Below are 23,054 nucleotides of genomic sequence, written 5' to 3' on the forward strand. Positions count from 1 at the left end.
GTAGATATGAGTCTACTCAATATTAAATGATAATATTGACATAGGTCTGGCATATTCTCCCTATTATATTGTGGCCTGTGGTAGAAGAAAAAATCCAGACTATCAGAAGTTAAAGTGTGGAGCCTTATTTGTTGACAGCACTTAAATTCTAGGAGGTCAATACATTTTTTTTGGAATTCCACTAATGTTTCTATCTCACCCATAAAAATTAAATAAAATCTAACATCAAAACATCCCTGATGTCCAGGGAAAATAAGTGTTAAATGACAAAACCAAGGTAATTACTTGAAGGCTGTTCTATTGAAAGAGTTTAGATGAAAAAAGATACAGGATATTGTTTTGTTTTTTAAATACAAAATACAATATTGATGTGAGAATGCTACTTTAGAATTAGAAACAATAATTAATTAATGCTTAGTGATTGCTATAGTTACATGTTATATATTCTGCTAAACAGTCAATGCTCATAAGAACATTAGAAATTAGGTGGAATTCTCATTCCCCTTTTCCAGTTGTGGAAGCTACAGCATAGAACAATGCAGTGGCACAACCAGTGCTGGCATTTAGAAAGTTTAGCTTCAAAATTTATGTTGTGGGAATTTACATTCAAGTAAAAATATGGATTTACAATACACTTATATAATTCCTCTCCACTTGTTCTATTTATGGATCTGTTCATCTGTGAAATATTTATCAAATAGAATAGCTTGGATCTTTTTGCTACTGTGAAAAATTCCCTTATTTCTTTCTTGGTATTTGTGTACTTTATGTTCTTCCATGATGAATCAAGACTGTTTTATCCATGAAGTTTTCATAGGCTGTCTTGCTTATAGTTGTGATTATGACAGTGAGCATTGAATGCTAAGGTATACTGTGTGTTGGACTCTAGAGTGTTGGTCTCATGTAGAAAGTAAGCACTCTTCATATTGCTTTTCAGTCTGCTCTTCTTCAAAGGATCTTTCATTAATGATTTCAAGTAGTGTTCAATATGAACTATGCACAGCAACCCGGCATTTGATAGAGTTATGAGAAGCTGTCTCAGCAAGGATTTATGGGAAGCAGAAAGGGATCCATGTAGCAGTACGTCTGCCACGTGGAAGCAACAAAGATCACAGCAAATGTCTGAGAGTTCTGGAGCTTAGGTGGCTCTTCAGAATTGCACTTCACTGAAGCAAAAAAGAGGTCCCTGTGACTTACATTGGGCAGAGTTGGATTCTATCTACTCCTGGGGCCTGGGCGGTGAGGCAGGGTGCTGTCATGATTCTATGGCATGCAGATCTTTTAGGCCAGGCAAAATGTCTGTAGTTATGAGCCTTCATCAGGGTTTCCAATAGCAGAGGGAATAAGCACCTGGGGCTCAAGGGAGTCTCCCTACAGCACTTTGTAGCTCTGCATCACCTGAAACATTAGTTATTTTTCTTATTGTTTATTCATTGTGTCTCCCTGCCTTTGAGAATGTAACCTCTAGAGAAGCATATTCTTGATTATATCTATGATAACTCCATCGTGTAGGGAATATTTTATTTGAATACAGAGTGAGATATAATGAAAACTGAATTGGTGAATGGGTGACTAAAACAGCAGAAGCATACACTTAATGAGTCCAGTGCTTAAATTGATCAAGTTGATTCTCTATGTGCCAATATCAACAAAATTAAAAACAAAACCAAAAAAAAAAAAACCACAACAAAGAGTCCCCCCAAACACCCACAAACTCCACAAAAACCAAAACCAAAGCAAAGCAACGCAACGCAATGCAAAGCAAAGCAAAGCAAACCAAAGCAAACCAAAGCAAACCAAAGCAAAGCAAACCAAACACCCCCCCTCCCCAACCACCACCATCACCAACACCACCACCAACAACTGGGAAGGTTTAGATGCTTATCCAGATTGATCTGATGCAGATCTTAAATTATTTTGCAAGAGTTTCCCATTTTTAAAGCAAAGGAAGGTATTATAGCAATTTTCTTTTTAAATTTGATTGAGGAGAAACTAAAGCCTGTAGAATTCAGACTTCATGAGCAACGGCACTATGTCTTATGCTGCCTTTATTGAGGGTATTATTATGTCTTCACCAGTTATATGCAGCCAAGTAGCTCATAGACAAGCCAGTAGCATGTTGTGTGACACTAGTGTCTTCTTTTGCTTTGCTAACACATCTCCATTACCTCCCTTCTACCTAGATTCATAAAGTCTTTCAGATAACTTAATTTTCAAGATTTCTGCAACAGAACAATTTCATTGCAGGTTTGACATAAAGTGGCTTTGCTGTTCTTTTCTCTGGAACCTCTGGTGAAAGGCCATAATTCAGTGTGTCTTGAAATTCCAAAAACCAAATATGAACTGTCAAGGAGAGATATGCAGGTTTGCATGCTGGCAGAGAGAAAACATGAGTTGGAATTTAAATTGATAATTCCCAAGGTTCCCGGACTTTCAGTATGTGAATTCTGAAGACTGAAATAGTCTCTAGGGAAATAGAAAGTAATGACAGCTACAGGATGACAATAAAAGGATATTTAGAAAAGTTTATTTGGGTGTGGATAAAACAACGGCAAAGAAATAATTAGATGTGTTAGCTTTGCTTCTAGATTAGTTACTTATGGGAAGCTTGCCCTAAATAGCTTGCCTATTGTCATAATTACTGATGAGTGGAAGAAAACCAGGATAGTTTAGCCTCAGTAGGAAGATGAAATATAGCATTGATAATGACTTGCATTTCTTGTACCCACACATCATCTTAACCACTACTGACCCATGATCTTGTTCTCACTCATAAAGTTGTTAATTCTAAGAAATATAGCAAGTTATCGGTTTAGAAGGACTTATCAAAAGAGAGTGCTGATTTCCAAGTCAGAGCTTTGTGACTATTGTTGGAACAACTCATCTCATTTAAGCTCATGCTGACATTCAACTGTGTAATGATATAGAAAGACACGGGATCACATGGAATCATTAAATGTTGAAGAAGGTTTTGTCTTTATGAATACACTAATCCATCCATACAGTTAATTACATCTTCATTTTAAAGGTCACGTTTTACTTAACTGTAGAGTCTCCTTTAGGATATATCCTCTTTTCTTTCTTTTTTTATTGGGTATTTTATTTACATTTCAGATGTTATCCCCTTTCCCCTTTTCCCATTCCCCCACACACACCCAGGAAGCCCTTACCCTATCTCCCCTCCTTCTGCTTCTATGAGGGTGTGGTCCCACCCACCCACCCACCCACTCACACCTCCCTGCCCTTGAATTCCCCCACACTGGGCTATCAAACCTTCCTGGGACCAAGGACCTCCTATCCCACCTATGCCCAACAAGGCCATCCTCCCCTACATATACAGCTGGAGCCTAGTTTCCTATGACAAGTATGTTTACATCTCTCTCTTGCCAGAAGCCATCAAAGAGAAGTTAAAAATTAGCAGGTGATCTCCTGAGATGGTTCTGCCTTGCATTATTAAAGATAATGATAGGATTGTTCTTTAGGCAAGGCCAAGGAGATTTTATATGAAGAAAGATTTCTGTTATTAATATGCTTTTCCAGTTATTATCACACACACACACACACACACACACACACACACACACACACACACCACTAGTTATTAGTCCACCTTTTTGAGCAGATTTCTGCAGAAATATAATGATGTACTGTCTTGTAGTGATTCTATATTGATAAATAAATGATTTCTTGATTCTTAATGATGATCTTATAGGAATTACTAAACTGATATTAGTAATTATTAAGCTCTTTCATAATAGGACTGTTATTAAGCCCTTTCTGATAACCAAAATTGCAATGAGAACTCTACTAGTCTGCAAGTGTCATGAGTAAATTCCTTCTGAGATAGCAAGCAGGCATCCACAACTTAGTGCATATTCCAAGAAGGTGTAAAACAATTAACCAAAGGTCATAAAAAGGGAACTAATGATTTACTATAGGTGCAAGGGCAGGAGATCAAATATTGACTGGCTTTATCTATATGAACTTCATTAATACCTTAGTCACAAAAATTATGGTTTTTAACTTTCAATGAACCTGTAGGGCTAGTGACAGATGATGAATGTTTAGCCAGATAATTACACTTAATGAACATGTGTGTAAACATTCTCTGTTGTAAACGTCTTATTCGATGTATGATATGAATTTATGTGTAAACTGTGGTGAACTTTTTATCATGTGATCATGTATTCTGAAAGATATATAAGTGCTGAGGACAAAGAGAGGAGACAGAACTGAACTGAAGAATTTTTAGTGAGAACTTTTTAGAGAAGAACTTTACTTAGAAAACTTCTAGAAAAAACTTAGAAATAAAGGCATTGGGAGTAATAGCATTGGAAGAAAAGGCATAGGATTGGGAATAAAGGCATTGAGAATAAGTGCACTGTTGTGACACCAGAGCAGGAGGAAAGAGCAAGATTAAAAGATGAGAGCATAGAGAACATTTTAGAGAGAACTTTTTAGAGGAGAACTTTTGTAGAAACTCTTTGGAGAACTGAAGAACTTAGAAATAAAGGCTAAAATCACTTTTCAAAGTGTCCATTTTCTTCATGTGACTTCAACTAGCAGTCTGGGAGTTAGAGCCACACATTTCCTGAAGAGATAGAAGGCTTCTTTACTTAATGCCCTGCTGTTTACTATGAGGTTCTAAGGGCCAGAGACTGCAACTTCTGGCCTCAGAGGAACTCGACAATCAGATCAGTGACTGAAGCCAAGTGATTTAGACATAAGATAGGTAAACATTTTATTATTATTCTGCAACCTTAAATATCTCACAAGACCAAGCCTTGCCCCTGCCAATGCTTTTCTCTTTCTACTCCCTCAAGAGAGAACCAAGAAGAAAGAAGAACAGCCAGGGATGGGTCCTAGCACTCTCCGTTTTCTCCTTCCTCTTTGCTCACTGTTTTAAAGCTATATTTAATTCTCTGACTTTATCAACAAAATTTGTGAAAACAGGGACCCAGTTCATCCATTTTGGTCTTTGATTTTTCAGTGCCCATCACAGAATTTGGTATGGCTATTTACTGACCAGTCTGTATTCAGTCTGACCAGTCTGATTCAGCCTACTATAGCTTTTTGTCAATTGATTTCTAGAATACTACCCATTTCATTTTTTAAATCTCAGTATGAAAATACAGTTAGGGACAGTTAGTTATGTATATATTCTAGCTTAGTAAGTAATATCATAGAATTTCAAATTAATTTAATATGTGAAGTGGTTGAAAATGATTTAGGGTATCTCCTGTCTATGTATTCAGCAAATATATGACACAAAAATAACTATAGCGCGAGACAAATTTTGAATGGGTTCTCAGTTTTCTAAAAAGCACAGAAGAGTAAGTAGTTCATTTTATGACATATCAGCTGCTTCCTATCAGGAAGCAAGGTGGGCATTCTCTTCAACTGGCCTTTCTTTACAGTGTAATAATGTGCTCACGGATGCACACGGGGGTTTTTGCACACACAGCTAAATCCTTTACAGGGCTTCTGTGATTTTGCTAAGTAGAATCATATAAACTATACTGAAATACCTTGGAAAAGTAAAGTGTAGCAAATATTTAGGCCGCTTCCTAATTCTTCACACATGCCTCTGAGGAGCTCTGCCTGGGTTTATTTGAAAAAATCTGCCCATTCAGTATTATAACTTCACAGCAAGACAAAAATAAAAATGGATGATCTGCTTTACGTTAGTACAAATTAAAAAAAGTGGTATTATAAATTGTTTGAAATGACTTTACTTCTGTATAGTGCTGAGAAAATTTAAAGTGTACTTTTTAGTTCTGACATAATTGTGATAGTTAACATTCATACGTGTAATATAAAATACCTCTAGCCTGTTCTAAATATTTTGACAATTTCATTTAACTCAAATTTATCAGTTCTGAGGAATGATTGACTACGATGTTGGTTAAATTCAATGTGGGGTGGACTCTAACAGAAACCTAAACTGTGTTATTTTTGCAGGCTGTTGCTCCCTCAATTACCATTGCTGCATGTTGGCACAAAGTGTTTCCAGCATTTCTTATAGAGCCGTATCCATGCATCATCACTATGTGCCACTTAACAGTAGGGGAAGTCCCTCATACCTTTGAATACTGTCCCTTAGCTTCCATTGTCAGTATCCCATTCCAGTTCCTTCTTTAGTCCTGATCATGCCTTTGTGGAGGTGAGGAGTCAGTAGCAGCTCATATGTGCTATGGTATGGAAGATTGCTTCCATATGGTCATTATGAGAAATTAGGTTTTTATCATTTGCCCCTGATGCTTTGTAACTATTAAACTGTGCCATTAAAAACCCACTAGCCAATAAAGTAGATTCTTATAGCCTGAAGAATGGTTTCAAATCTCCAACTTTTATATTGAGCATGTTTTCTTTTCTTTTCTTTTCTTTCTTTCTTTCTTTCTTTCTTCTTTCTTTCTTTCTTTCTTTTTTTTTTTTTTGCTAAATTTTGAGCAATTTGACATGTCCTTAGAGGATTTTTGTTCCTTAGAAGAATCCAATGGTTTAAAGTCAAATAACTTTGACAGAAAGATTTAGACAATTTATATAATGGCTGATAGAAGAAAATCCATCTCAAATCAAGTTGAATTAGAATCAGATTTTGTGAATGACATAACGACCTCTGTCAGTAAGTCCATAATATGGCTGTCAGGTGAGTTTCCTGAAGCTTTTGAATACCCCATACATGGCTTACTATTAATATATGTATACAAGAGACAAATAATAGTGAATAATACAGATTTCCATTCATTCTTCTGGCCGTCTGGCCCTTTATCTGTCTCCCCCAGAAGTCAATGTCAGTGACCTTAGCTGAAACTCACAGCAGTGAGGATATGGAACCTGAAGAGGCCAACTCCTGTAACCAGGCAGGAACCCCACTGGAGCAATAGGGATAAAAATTCACCCACAAAACTTTTGACCCAAAATGTATCCTGTCTACAGGAAATTCAGGAATAGGGGATGGAACAGAGACTGTGGGAATGACCAACCAATAACCAGCCAAACTTGAGATCTATCCCATGGGCAAGCACCAACCCCTAACACTACTCATGATACTTTGTTATGCTTGCATATAGTAGCCTAGCATATCTGTCTTCTGAGAGGCTCCTCCCTTCAGCTGACTGAAACAGATACAGGGACTCACAGCCAAATATTAGATGGAGGTTGGGGACTCTTATAGAAGAGTTGGAGAATAATTGAAGATCCTAAAGGAGATAGGAACTCCATAGGAAGACAAACATAGTCAACTAACTTGGACTCTTGAGGTCTCTCAGAGACTGAACCACTAACCAGAGTACACAGACTGAATCTAAGTGCCCCCTACGCACATATGTAGCAGATTTGTAGCCCAATCCTCATGTGTGTCCTGAACAACTTGGAGCAGGGGCTATCCCTAAGGCTATTGCCTTAGGGATACTTCCCTAATAATAATACTTCCCCTAACTGAGATATCTTGTCTGGCCTCAGTGTGAGAGGAAGCACCTAACCCTGTGGAAACTTGATGTGCCATGGTGGAGAGATACCCAAGGGAGACCCCACTCTCTCAGAGTAAAAGGAGAGGGAAGGGGGCAATATGAGGGGTAAATGGGGAGGGGGAACAATCAGAATGTAAGGTGAGTAAATTAAAAAAATAGTGAATAATAAGGGAATGTATGGAGAACAACAAAATGTATTTAATTTGAAATAACTGTTATGTGTTCCTTGAGTAACATTAATCCCTTTGTCACTCACAGAATGCCTTTCCTAGCCAGCTGCATGTAAAGCAACATAAGCGGTATAAAAATAATAATAGAAAATAAAGAAATGTTAATCAGAGTTCATATTTCAGCTACAAATGTAGTTTCTGAGTACCTAACGGACATCTAAGAATACAGCTGAAATTTTGTTGTTTAATTGAAATTGGCTTAATACACACACACACACACACACACACACACACACACACACACACCAAACAAAAAAAAGATAAAGAAGCTCTCTGCTCCTCCCTGTTCCAGATACAGCTGCATCTTGTAATGTAGTGCCAGCCTTGTGCTGTAGACAAGCTGGTGAAATTCAGTGTGAACTGATTTTGCCGTATTGGGCACCTGGTTACCAGGGCTGCCTTTTGCTCTGCACTTGGCAAAGTGGAGATTGTCACCATCAATGACCCCTTCATTGACCTCAACTATATGGTCTACATGTTCCAGTGTGACTCTATCCATGACAAATTCAACAGCACGGTCAAGGCTGCGAATGGGAAGCTTGTCAACGGGAAACCCATCATCATCTTCTAGGAGCGAGATCCTGTTAACATCAAATGGGGTGATGTTGGTGCAGAATATGTCATGGAGTCTACTGGCATCTTCACCACTATGGAGAAGGCTGGGACCTACTTGAAGAGTGGGGCCAAAAGGGTCATCATCTCTGTTCCTTCTGCTGATACCCCCATGTTTGTGATGGGTGTGAACCATGAGAAATATGACAACTCACTCAAGATTGTCAGCAATGTATTCTGTACCACCAACTGCTTAGCTCCCCTGGCCAAGGTCATCCATGACAACTTTGGCATCGTGAAAGGGCTCAAGACCATGGTCCATACCATCACTGCCACTCAGAAGACTATAGATTGCCCCTCTGGAAAGTCGTGTGCTGTAGGGCTGCCCAGAACATCATCCCTGCATCCACTGGTGCTGCCAAGGCTGTGAGCAAGGTCATTCCAGAGCTGAATGGGAAGCTCACTGGTATGGCCTTCTGTCTTCCTACCCCCAATGTATCTGTTGTGGATCTGACATGCTGCCTGGAGAAACTTATCAAGTATGATGACATCAAGAAGATAGTGAACCAGGAATTCAAGGGCCCACTGAAGGGCATCCTGAGCTATACTAAGGACTAGGTTGTCTCCTGCGACTTCAACAGCAACTCCCACTCTTCCACCTTTGATGCTGGGGCTGGCATTGCTCTCAATGACAACACTGTAAAGCTCATTTCCTGGTATGACAATGAATATGGCTACAGCAACAGGGTTGTGAACCTCATGGCCTACATGGCCTCCAAGGAGTAAGAAACCCTGGACCACCCACTCCAGCAAGAACACTGAGAGCAACAGAGAGGCCCTTGGTTAGTGAGGAGTCCTAGTCCCAACTTGGCCCCCAACACTGAGAGTCTCCTTCACAATTTCCATCCCAAAGGCCCCTGGGCGGGGGAGGGCCCAGGGAGCCTTCTCTATTCTCTTGAATACCATCAATAAAGTTTGCTGCAGTCTCCTCAAAGAAGCAAAAATAATCACCCTTCCCCCCATGTACAGAAAAACAACTGTTATTCAAGGTGTGATGGCTACTACATGATTATGGTTTTCGACATATATCACCATCTGTCTTCTTTATTAGTAGACTTACTTGTTTGCTACTTTGTTTTTATGTATAAACCAAATTCTAACACTGTACTTTAAAATTCATGTTTTACAGTACAGTACAGCTTCTAAGTATCTGGTAATCAGTAATGATTTTCTTTCCAGCCCATTTAGCAAGTTATAATCATTAATATTTTTCATATTAAGATATTCAATCTGTCTCATGGTACATAAGCCTAGTTCCTGTCTTTTCAAATCCTTATTTGATCTCACAAAGCTGAAACAAAGTATCTTTTTCTACCCTCAATACAATTTTTCTTAAAGGGAGACTTCTATTTTTTTGAGCAAATAGTACTTCTCTCTATATATCCCGCATAGATAAACAAATAACGCTAACTGCATTATTTTGCTCCCTTTAAAGCATCATATTTAGCCTGTTTTGTGTGTACTAATACAGACAAGAAAATGGAAACACCTCATAGCTCTTGAAACTTCATGCTTGATGGTTTATAAATATTATAATCTCCTAATCATTCGCTTTTACATTCAACGTTGTTTGCCGAGAGAGGGATATAATCAATTACGGGGAGGTAGAGAATGAGAGCAATGAAAAACCAATCACGTAGAAAGTGAAAAGGAATGGCAGAAGTAAATAAAATAGACAGAGATACTGAAGAAGCAAAAGGTAAGTCTTTGTTGTAGGCATTGGCAAGAAAGGATCTAAACTTGCTCACTCTGTCACTTACTACATATGGAAAATAAGTGGATTGCTCTTTCACATTCTTCAGGGTTTGAGAGATATAACTGGCAAGATAATAAAATTCATTACAAAATGAATAGTGCTTGAGAAGTAATTAGATTTCAACAAATATCATATTGTAGAGTCTCAATGGCAGCAGTTATTTTAGACTCCTGTACCAACATCCTATCTAAATCAGCAAGTTCCGTTATCACTTAGTAAACATGAGTCCTTCTAACTATAGCACACACTTTTGTTAGAAAAATTATTAATATTAATGCTACTTCATAAGACAGACTACTGTGTAGTCTGACAATCTGATACGAGGAAAGCCTTTTTCACTGAGTTTTGTCTTTACATATTTATAGCTACCGACTCAGAGAGCACACTGTTGATTGGAGATCATTCCAAATTAATGTGTTATAACCTGGAATTTGTCCTCCTTTGAATAGACTCATAAATATGAAATATGCCCCCTACTTGATTAATTAACTTTTTTATTGTTCCATCCAGGTCATTTGGTCTTCTTTCTGCTTCATGCTCCACCATTAATAATCATTCCAAAATTTCTGGCTGCTGTTAATAATGATGCAGCTAATTTTGGTCCAGGCAACTGAAGCAGTACAGATTGTGTTTGAACCCACAGACTGTGTCAAATGCAATAGAGATTTTAAAAATAAATTTAAGAAGGAAATACATTGAAAAACATTTTCTCCCTCACATGTGTTCCCAAATTCCATAAGCCACTAATTTATAACTAAAATTGTAGATATTATAAATCTATGTGACTCACTAATTTAATTCTGCTACTGGAAATAAAGCTAGTAAGTTTATAGGAGAAACAAAATGAAATATAGCTCTTCATTTGAAAGAGTTTACTGTAGTCATGAATTAAACTGTGGCATAATAAAATATTTTAGAAAATCCCCCAAAGAGATATAGTTTCTTGCTCTTCAGGACTATGCCAAGAAATAGGCAAGCTTGTCTAAACCTCAGTAGTGCAACAGTTTTCTTAGTGTTGCCATCAGAAGTATTAGAAACCTGAGATATGGGGAGATGACAAAATCTTGGTGTTTGAAGTATCCAAACAAATCTACTTTCACAGAGTCACATTAACTTGAGAAGAGATGAAAAGAAATGGTGTTTATTGTGATCAGATTTGGAGGAAGATGAATATCTGTTGAGAAATTAATATTTTATTCAATAAAATGTGGTTATTTAATCACCAGTGATTTAGGAGTTATATGTATACAAAACGGAACATAAAAATTAGCCTATGAGAAACATGAGGGATGGATTAGGGAGGAAAGAACTAAAAGCCATCTTGTACATTCAGAATCAGTGTCATCAGTGCCCTGTTCAAAGTGAATCAATTGCTTTCAATTAGACCACAATACATTAGCTAATTTTTACAGATGTTTTCAAAATACTTAAATGATTAGCCATTTATTTAGATCTATATTCCATTTTTGGTATAAATGTTTAGTGCAGGATGTGGTTCTTTTAAATACTGCTGCAATTCAGCAATTCAAATTTTAGTTGGTTAATAGTAATCATGATGCTTTTTTCCGTGTTTATTTTATGATATATAAAACAAGTCAGTCACTAAGATTCTGTTACTGTATATTTTATATAATTGACAAATGTGGCTTTTGAGCTATAAAAGTGCTTTATGTAGCCTATAGGTGAAACTTAAATGTTTTCAGGGAAAAGTATTGTATTGGCTCTCCCAGGTCACCTGGATAACATTTAGGGCTGGGCAAGTATTAGATGGTAAATCATCACATTTAAACCTCTACTGCTCTAATCATGTTGGCCTTTAACTAGGAATTCTGCTTCCATTGGATAGCTTGAAAATTATTTTCTAGTTTGCAAAGAAAAGTACAGTGTAGCTACAATCTGACAATATTTTATTTCATATTTAAGTGTGCACATATATCATTACAAACTGTGACTCTAAAATGATTTCAATATGATATAGTTATTTAAATAGATGTTTGACTTCATAATCCTTAATTTCATTCCTTTTAAAATATGTATAATTTTAACAAATTATTATTTAAAAACATATAAAGCATGTTTTAAAGCAGTGTTAAGGATATGGAAAATAATAGTGATATATACAGTTTTTAATTTTAATTTTCATCCATTAAAAATTCTGACTATAAGGGCATTGACAAATTTGAGGTAATTCACATTCTCTGAAGGGTCATTCATCAAAATAAACTGCCCTTGTTGGTGTTTTGGGGTCAGTATAGCACTTTATTTTAATTTTGAAAAATAAATTATTATCATTCACATTGTGTTTCTATATGTATTTCAAGAGTAGTCACATACAACATTTAGTATTTTCTTATTTCTTACTATTATTATTTAATTTTTTTCCTAATTTTGTTAACTCTACCAGAATGAAAGCAGAAAGGGATCAAGCATGCTATATAACAAGCCCAGTATAAATTTGGCAACCAATAAATGCCAATAGTGACAAAATGTTTAGATATTTGGTTAATACAGAGCTTACCACCAAAAATAAAATAATGTGTTACCTTATATGCAACTAAACAGTTACTTATCAAACAATATCTATTATTAATCTATCACCAATATATCTCTCCATATATGCATATTTAATGATGTTGTTCAAAAAAAAGGAAAAAAGAAAGCTACCAAGCTAGTTCAAGTAAGATATTTTTATAGTTTAGCAACTATAATTAATAGTCTTTCTATATGTTATATACTTTCTATTAGCATGTTTTAATGATGCAATAGTAAATGGATGAGTATTTAAGTAAACGCACTGACCTTGAAGAATTTACAGAACAGTATTTATTAATTGTTAAGAGCATCATTATAATTTTGAAATAGAATTAATCTATTCTTTATTTTATGGTTTTTGTTATTAAACTATAGCTTGAATAAAGTAAAATAGATACAGCTAGAGAGAACAGAATAGTAAACTATTCTGCTTGCTTTAAAAAAATTTAAAACAGGTCATTAAATGAGAGAAGCTAATCCCCCCACCCCCTACCCATTCTCTATGAGTGTATTATAAAGTTAGTTAATTAAATGGAAGACACAAGGGAGAACTTAGCAATAAAGTTGACATCATAATAGTTCATATACTACTTGAAAAACTAAAGCTATAAAAATTTACACATGAGCTAGGAGAATATGAAGAGGCAGAGACAGATGCTATCAGCTGGGGTGCATATTATCATATTATTAAATTATGACAAGCTTGCACCCATCCTGCCAGGATATTGTTCACTGAATTCTCTTCTGGGCATAAACAACATGCTTAAAATGCAATTTTGAGCTAGTACACTAAAAAAAAAAAACAAAAAAAAAGAGCCTTTAAATGATTTTTCTTTTGGCTATAAATTGACTAGAAATTGTTTCATATACCCAAACTCTAGATTTAGAAAAACATTTTTTTTTGGATTCTTCTCCAAATCTTTGTCTTTTCAAGGGTCTAATCAAAGTCACTTTCATACTCAGAACACAGCGTTCACTGTCTTCGGCTGCTATTGTTAGCCAGTTCTAGGGCTTTCATCTATTACCTTCACTGCCTACTATACAATTATGGATGCAGCTAATTATGTTTCTAAAAAAGGCATGGTGCTGTTAGAATTAAAAGAAATAATTTGTATAAAATGTTTAGTGTAGAATTATGCACATGCCTGGTGTTAAGCCGGCCCTAATTGAAAACTTTCAGTATTTAGTGACTTGAGAATATGTAACATTCTGTTATATGACCAAATATAAACTTCAGTGCAGAAGAAGAAAGATTTTTTAAGAGAAAGATCAAATTAATCAATATGAAGAATACTTAGGATGTAGGTGTTTAATATTGCGATAGTTGTTAAAGTTATTAAGAATACATTTTATCTATCACCAAGTACAATGGCACAATGAAATCAACGTAACAGTTGGATGGTGGATAGGGGCAGGGAGGAATAAAATCTGGGCTGTAAAAAAAATTAAAAAAATAAGGAGTGTCCCTCCCACATCCTATTGACCACTCTCCTCTAACCACTTGTCATGTCTACCATAAGAATGTGTCCAAAAACATTGTGCAGAGTACCTAAAACACACTCTCTGTGTAAGGCTCCAAGTGATACAAGAGTAAGTTGAAGAGCTATGGCTAGTTGTGTACTCATGGTTTACCATTTAGAGACCTTGGAGGAAAATGTAAATTTGAGTTAAAAAATATTGGACTGGTTGCATGTGCCAAAGATGATATAAATGCCTCCAATTCTGAACAGGCAGGTCATAAAGGCTCCTAGGGAAGGGAGGGTGAGGTAGGACTATTTCTGGAAACCGCAGACATTACAGAACAGTATAAGTGCCAGTACCTCAGGCAAATCTTTTTGAGTGACTAGACATGGAGGGTGATGTTGGTAACTCTGTTGGTAACTCTCTAGTATCCTAAAATGATTAAAAAATAATGCATCTTTGTATTCACCACTATATCTGGGTTTATAACTAATATATTTTAACTAATTATATTTTAATTTAATACATATATAGTCTATCTCTGGTTTTGGTTTTCAGTTTGCTGAGTGGTAGGAAAATGTGAGTTTATATTTATATATATTTATATTTTATATAGCCCATGAGTCTATATTTAGTCTCATAATGTACATATTGGTGGAATATGTCTCTGGACACTGGTTTTATTGATCTGAGACAACAAGCCAAACATCCCTATTTTGAACTGAGTGCTGAAATCCTTTGTTCATGGCTTTACCTATTCCCAGTTTTCCTTAGTCTTGTATTATGATGGTGAACAATCAGATTCACACCATCCATTAAGATGCTGTGTAATATCATGAATGATGAATTCTGTATAACGGGACATATTTGTGACACGTTATGAATGTTTGAGAGCAAGGCATTTCAGGAGGTATTTATTGGTTAGCATCAAAACAGTAACTCCAACGACTGTGTGGGTATTTTTAAAAAAAAAACATACCCAATTTAGAAGGGCTATTAAAAATTGGACCACCTGGTTTTATAATATCAGATCACCTGGAATAGTCCTGAATGAGCATTTTACTTTAGCAGCACAACTTTGAGTGAAACTTACTTTCATCTCCTGTTTCAAATTCAAACTTCTGACTGTAGCCACTGTATCCTGTTGCAGTCCTCACTCGGATATGAAATATGTACGTGGTGGCTGGCTTGAGGCCTGTGATGATGACACTTGGGGCCTTGGACCTCGTGGAGGAATAGGTGAGTTGCTCATGCTCCTAGGGACAGAAAACAGGAGAAAGGAAATGAGGCAGTGCAATCCTACCGTTTCCTTGAGACAGTCCCCAAGATAACTAGTATAAGCATGAGTTTCCACAGTTTAGCACTTGGTTGGTCACCATTACGTATATGATGTGTCTGATCTGGGAAATTATCAATAGGGTGGTTACTTGTATTTAACTATACATGGACATCGGTGATTTTGACTGGACTTTGACTCTAACTGAGTTGTGAACATGTTTCAACAGAATAGCACCTTCATCTTCATCAAAATAGACACACTGGATCAGACACATTAGTATTAGTGTGGGAATCATGAATTTATTACACAATATTTCTACCCAGTGGTAGTACAAAAATGTCATGGCTGTATGTGGGTAGACCTATGGGTGAGAGGAAAAAAAATAGTTTGAAGTTGTTAAATAGCAATTAATTGCTTCTATTTATAACTTTGATTTCATATCATTAATATGTGAACTTTAATAAATAAAATGATGAGAATTTTTCCCATGAGATGCTTTTAGACATGTTCAACATACATAGTGATTGAAATGGGCTTCAAAATGTGCCTTTAGAACAGCAACGGCACCAGAAAGGTAGGGAAGACTTACGGGACCCATGAAATCATAGACTGACCTGGAGGGATGCTTGGTTCTGTTTCCTGGTTTTATGTTTAACTGCGTCACCACACTACTTTGGATTACTTTAGCTCTCTGAGCAACCTGCTGAGTTCTGGTCCTTAATGTGGCTGTTTTGCTCATTCCATCAGAACTGAATTGTTCATTTTACCTGTCTTTGTAAGGGATTGTTCATAAGACCGTGGTGGTGGGGGTAAACTAAACTTTTATTGTTTTGGGGTTATAAAGCTTTACTCTAAGAACTCATAGTTTAATAAGACATCCATAAGGAATTGTAAAAATACAAACTTCTCTAAAAATTTGCACTCTGAAATGCTCTGTAAGGTGAACTGCTCAGGTCCTGACATGATGCTTCATATGGGCAGGTTCACATCATACTCTCATGGTATGCTACAGTCAGGATGCTGGCTCACTGAAACTATTGCATACAATTACCTTCAGGTATGCATATAAAAAGTTTAAATGAATTTGGGGCTCAGACTAGGTACTGTCCCCAAGTTATCTCCTGTATATGTGAATACCCAAAAATTGAAAAAAAAATCTAAAAATGAAATACCCAGGAATAATAGAAAAAGAAGTGTGAATCTGTATTTTTTACAAAGAACTTTTCTCACTGCAAAGATCATTCTAGGTCAACAGGTTCTGAAGTGAATTCTTTTAAGTCTAAATGTAAAAATCCTGTCGAGGGGAGGAGGAAGCCTTTGAGGGTCTCTGATGGAATGATTCATGTGATGCTTAATCCTGTCTGTATTGTCAGGATCTCATTGCTGGTTGGCCTGGAAACTGCTGTTTTTTAAAGAGACTTTCTAGACTAAGAAAAGATTATAAAAATCCATACTTCTACACATACAAGAGAATGTGCCAAGTTCCCTGCTCTTGAGGGTGCTGACTTAAGGTTTAAAATTAAGACAATGGTTTCCTTTATGAAGCTTTGGAAAAAGAAGTTCTTAGCAGAAGAACTGTCATTAAACATTTTGGCTTTTTTTCATAACCTTACATACTATATGGTGTCTGAACTTCACATAACATATATCAATCTCTCTCTTTCTCTCTCTCTCTCTGTATGTATATATATATATGTATATATGTATATGTATATGTATATGTATATGTATATGTATATGTATATGTATATGTATATGTATAATCAGGGTTAGAATAAAATCTTCCATCTCTACTTTTAATTACAAAAATGACTAAACTATAGTAGTATTATTAGCAATAAACATGCAAAATTGGGAATATATATATGTATATATATTTGCAATTTTGAGAGTAGAAAGTAAATAGAAATCTATGCACCAAGCATAAGAGTCAAGGAAACAAAACCAGGACTATAAAATACTGATGACTATAATCCTCCTCTATGAACTGAAAGCAGGAATAAGCTTATGTCGAGATATTTGTAATAAAAACTACATAGCATAGAGAAATATAAATATACTTTTTAACTTTATTGTTTCAAGTAGAAATTTTCAGTTTTTTAACATTTTCCAATCTCATGTGCAGGAAAAAAAATTTCTACCTTTGGTATAATTTCCTGCAATAGAGAAGTTATGTTGTGCCTTCAATGCTGCCTTACCATGTGAAATGACGACTATGGAAAGAATTGGAAAGCAGTTAAAAATAATTCAGTCTTATTCTCTGAGACAAATGGTATGGAATGGAAAGTTTACTCTTAAATGCTGCTGAACAATTATACACCGTCTTTGTTGCTTCACCATAACATAGCTAAACGGTAATTTCCTATTTAGTAAGTTGCAGAGTCGAGGATGCCTACTACAGGAAGCTTTTAGATTTTCTGTGTCTAACATGCAAGTAATGATTGTAGCTACACCCCTAATATCAACATAGGCAGGAAGTGTAGTTAACTTCTTACCAGCTACACAGGAGTTGTTCATTCTCACATCTTGTCATTTACTAGCTTATCACAGTTGAGAAGATATTTTCTCTTGGTAGCTTTAAACTCCTGGGAAATGAAGTTAGCTTTCATCTATTACAGGCAGAGTGCATTATTATTTTAGAACATTGGCTAATTGTTCTTTTTCTGACATATATGTTCCAAATGTAAGCAGCTGTCATGAGGTAGAGACCATGTGTTACATGAGTTTGATCCCTTGCTTGTCTCAGCAAGAGGAACAGGAAATATGTTTGAATGCATCAGTTGCAGGTGCTTTTCTGGAGTGCATCTTTGTGAATCAATTGCTAGTTTTATGATATGAATGTTAACTCTGCTGAGAATTTTATTTTTTTATTTTTCCTTAGGATATATAACTTTATTTTTCTACTAATTAATTTACTTATTCATTTTACGTCACAGTCACAGCTTAACCCCAGTCCCCACTCACACAGCCCCACCCTGTCCCCTTCTCCCATGAGAAGGGAGAGGCCCCCCCTGGGTACCAACCCACCCTGGCACCTCAAGAGACTGTAGGACTAGGCATATTCTCTCCCACTGAGGCCAGACCTTTATTTATCTTTTCTCTGTAGTAAAATTTCCTAGGGGCTGGAAAAATGGCTCAGTTGTTATGAGCACTGGCTGCTCTTCCTGAGGTCCTGAGTTCAAGTCCCAGTAGCCACATAGTGGCTCACAACCATCTGTATTGAGATTCAATGCTCTCTTCTGGTGTGTCTAAAAATAGCAACAGTGTACTCAGATACATAAAACAAATAAATAAATCTTTTAAAAAATTTCTTGATCATTCTTTTTCTTTTTCCAGTTATGGTCATTTGTTACTCTTTTCTCCCTTTTATTGTGAACAGTTTATATTTTTCTCATAAGATACACACTGATCATAGCTTCCTCTCCTTCTATTCCACTCAGATCCTCCCAACATCTCTCCCACTGGGACCTAAACCCTTTCTGGCTCTCATTAGAAAGCATCATTCGTCTAAAAGATAATAATAAAACATAAAGTAATAAAACAAAATAAAAGAAGATAAAACAAAAACTAACACGTTGGAGTTGGACAAAACAAACACAGGGGAGGAGCCTGGGAGAAGGTCGAAGAAGTGAATACAGACCCATTTCTTCCACACTCAGAAATCTCATAAAAAACACTAAGCTGGAAGCCACACTACATATACAAATGACCTGTAGGGTAAAAAGACAAACCCTGTCATGACACTGCAAGACAAGGAACCTACAAAAATTCCTTTGAGTTCATTTTCTGTTTGCCATCTACTGTTGGGCATGCAATCTACCCGAGAGTAGTTTTTCTCCTCAATGAGTCTTCCTTGGAGGAAACTAAGTTTTCACTTACAAGTGATTATCAATTGGAGATTGCTTCTGGGTTAGGGATAGGGGCATGTGTACATGGCAAGTTTTAGCTCTGGAACCCCATTTGGTGCAGCTCTGTACCGGCCTCGCTCATGCTGCCTCAGTCTCAGTGGATACATATATACATTTATCACGTGACTTAGAGGGCCTTCCTTTTGTTTTCTCTGCGTCCTACATCACCACCCCTCTTCCCTTTCGCCCCCACCCGCACCCCCCACCGCCCCACCTGATTCTATCTCCTTTCTCTTCCTTTGGATTTCCTGATCCTGGAGGGGAGGGTTTGATTGAGGCATCCCATTTAGGGCTTAGTGTTTGAAAGTCTCTCATTCTCTGCATAATGTCTGGCTGTGGTTCTCTGTATTTGTTCTCTTCTGCTACAGGAGGAGGAGGAAGCTTCTCTGATGATGACTGAGCAGTGCACTGACGGATGAGGTCAGCAGAATGCCCTTAGTCATCATTTATTACTATTCTTTTCCCTAGGTCCTTGGTTATCTAGTTTCAGGTTCCTGGTCACCCAAGCAGTGTTGGATATGGGTCCATCTCATGGAGTGAGCCTTAAGCCAAATCAGAGATTGGTTGGTTACTCCCACAAGTTTTGGGACTCCCTTCCAGATAATTCTTAATTTTACCGTGTGTGTGTGTGTGTGTGTGTGTGTGTGTGTGTGTGTGTGTGTGTGTGTAATTTCCAGAGGTTTGAAGTAACATGTAGAGGTTTTTCTCTACATGTTAAACAATGTTAACAAGTTTGCATCTTGCTGACATCATTTAATATCTTCTTATACCACAAGCCATTATTTTCACTTAATCTAATTTGTTTGTGTTAATTGTATTGTATTGTAACTTATGTTTCAAGCTTAGCTATGACGACATGCTCTAAATATATATGTACTCTCTCTCCATTTCTTTTCCCAGTTTTATGATAAGTGCCACATTAGCTGTACTCAATAAGTAATTTTCTAATCTCCCAAGAGAACTTTTAAGATACGTTTTGTTGCAGATCCAAGATTATTACTTGCAAACTGTTCTAGGTATAGAATTTATCCAATCTATACCTAAGAACTGATCTCAGTTTGTGGCGGTGGCATTTCACACTGAACTCTGGTCAGTGTACAGGATGTTCCTCACCCAGGGCACTGACAGTCATGCAGTGATGCATGTTGGTTGTGAGGGAAGCAGTTTTACAGCACCTTCTTGGATGAGCACAGAAAATAGCACCAATTTTGGGGAAAACACAATAACAATGAATGGTAATATTGTGTTATGAGTAACAGTTCATAGAATAAAATATGCACATGGTGTCTCCTATTAGTGAAGAAAAAAATTCAGAATAGTGTCAGTGTATTGTTATTCAGTATACACATTAGGACACTGTTCAACAGTACATTTATTTATAATTCTCTAAAGGTTTCAGCATTTATTTATAATATCTTCCCATAGGAGGAGTTTAGAGTTTAAATTGCCTCTTCGCAGGTGTTAATAGCAAAGTCTTTATTGGGAATGTAGTCTTCCTGTTACCCTGGACCCTCTATCATATTAAAACATTGAATGTAGCTTTATCCCTGAAGGTGAGAACTTTTTATGATAACAAAAAGAACACTTATTAGAGCCTGATGTAGCATATGATTTAAAATGAAACTGAATGAGAAGACAGGGCTTCCAGTGTTCATTCACTCACTCTCTCTGCATTTCCTTCCAGTCAAACTTAATATATACTGGCAAGGTGTAGAATAATGGGTTAGACTGTTCCAGGTTGGGATTTGATGTTGACATTCTGTAACATTCCTTGGCAAGACCTCCGTGTACGTTTATGTGAACACATTCATCATGCAATGTGCAACGATTTTTCACTCATTCTTTGTGGGGTTCTGGGGAACTCCAATCCAAGAGGCCAGCACTGACAGGGTTGCTCTAACTGGTTTGCTTTCTCTTAATGTCTTTGGATCTAGTCAGACTTCTAAGATATCACCTGTTTAATTTTAAACTTTAATATAAATTTTAATTATAAGTTACCTAGATTCACTAAGTGTTAATAACAATTATTTTTTCTACAGAGTTACATATAATAAAATTAATGTACTATAAATGTTTAGTGAACTCTCATTCTATTTCTGTAGTAAAACTAACCTGTTAATACTTGTTAAGAATACAGCAATATACTTTTAAATAAAAATTTATAAATTATAAATTAGCAAGATTTGCTAATTAATAACAATGCATTTTTCTACAGACTTACAGAAATGAAGGTGTCAGAATTCATAGGAACATGATTTATATAGTGTTTTACAATTACCAAGATGTTTTTACACTCATTCTTTAGTCCTCATAATAAGTTTTTGAAACAAGAAAAGTGATAATATTTGAGAGATACTTTAAGGTTTTTTCCCATCTCTACTTTGATACTGTAGTCTTCTTTTAGTTAACATAGCTTCTCAATAGCCATAGAGTTATAACTAACATAGACATAGAATCCTGGTGGGCTTCTCAATCTCTTGGATTTAATTAGAATGTCAAAACTCGGAAGAACTATAGACTCTGAGTGTACTCCATCTCTAAGATTTTGACAATACTGTACCTAATGAGTGGAATGAAAGCACACCATCAGAAGGTGTAGTATCTCTGTCAAATAGGAATCATCACAAAAGGGCATATTTCATAAGACACTATTTCTATTCTTGTGTTGGTTTACTTTGATTAGACCTAAGCATTAGTCTATACATACATTAAAGTTCTGTGGAAAGAAAGAATTTATTCTACCCCAAATAATCAATAGAGTATATAGGAAATGTCCTTCTAAATCATAACCTAGTTATTTGCTAGAATAAGCCCAAATGTTTGTGTAGAATATGGGTGGCATTTCTGCTAGCATTGAGAGGAAACCATCATTTTATTCTTGCTAGTCAAGTCCGTCTACTGAGAAATTTGTAGAGATTCAACTAGAAAAACTTTAGAATTGATTAATAGAATTAGGTTAGATTATCTAAAATACAACTTTTAGTTCACACATGCAGTAGGAAATAAAAAATTATTCCATTTATCAGATATAGAATCTCTATTTATTTGAGGAGAAAATAGGATACCTATTCTTAACTATTTAGTATTTCACTGTAGCAACCAAGAAAACTTTTTTCTCTTTTATCCCACATTACAAACATATTGAGTGAAATATATATAGTAATGATCAAAACAAAAACATAATTTTAGCTTCATATTGATTGGAACAACATTAAGTTGTGTTCCTAATACAATTGTGTATGATTTAATCAGTTGCTGGGCCCCCAGTGTTTGTTCTTTTGTGCTTATACCCAGTTATTCTCATAAAAAGATTTATCTTCCCTTAATTTGACTTATGTTTTTAATTTTAATGTACTATAAATGTTTAGGAACTCTCATTTTATTCCTACAATAAAACTTACCTGTCAGTACTTATTAAGAACACAGCATTATACATTTAAATAAAAATTTTGGATTTAATGATACTTTAACTGAAATTTTAATCCGTGTTTATAAGTGACCTTCTTAACTCTTTATCTATTACCAGTTTCTGCTTATGACATGTGGGTTTTATTGTTAATATTGTATTGTAAAACTTTCTTTCATTAGAATGTTCTAGAATGCTATCATCATGAGAATCATATATTCTTTGTAATGTAACTGAAATTGGAAATCCTGGTGGTAGATATTTGAACAGTTACATTTGTACTCCATCTATCCCAGCAGAAGGAGACAGAGATGGCTCCACTGTCTTAGAGATAAGAGCAAGCTAAAAGAAGTATATGATTTTTCTCCTAAGTTATTGCTGTTATCCATCAAGAGCCA

General features: G+C 36.0%; 1 protein-coding gene and 1 pseudogene across 1 annotated transcript in view; one reads left to right on the forward strand and one right to left on the reverse strand.

Moving 5' to 3' along the window:
* The window catches only part of Epha6 (EPH receptor A6), an 851,223-nt gene that overhangs the window by 294,739 nt on the left and 533,430 nt on the right, over positions 1–23,054 (reverse strand). Inside the window, exon 7 of the mRNA XM_034515065.2 lies at positions 15,157–15,319. Within this exon, the coding sequence (XP_034370956.1) occupies positions 15,157–15,319 (163 nt within the window). The remainder of the gene's footprint in view (positions 1–15,156; positions 15,320–23,054) is intronic.
* LOC117717951 (glyceraldehyde-3-phosphate dehydrogenase pseudogene) lies at positions 6,639–9,047 on the forward strand (annotated as a pseudogene).

The sequence above is a fragment of the Arvicanthis niloticus genome, chromosome 12 (assembly GCF_011762505.2).
Source record: "Arvicanthis niloticus isolate mArvNil1 chromosome 12, mArvNil1.pat.X, whole genome shotgun sequence".
Taxonomy (NCBI): Eukaryota; Metazoa; Chordata; class Mammalia; order Rodentia; family Muridae; genus Arvicanthis; species Arvicanthis niloticus.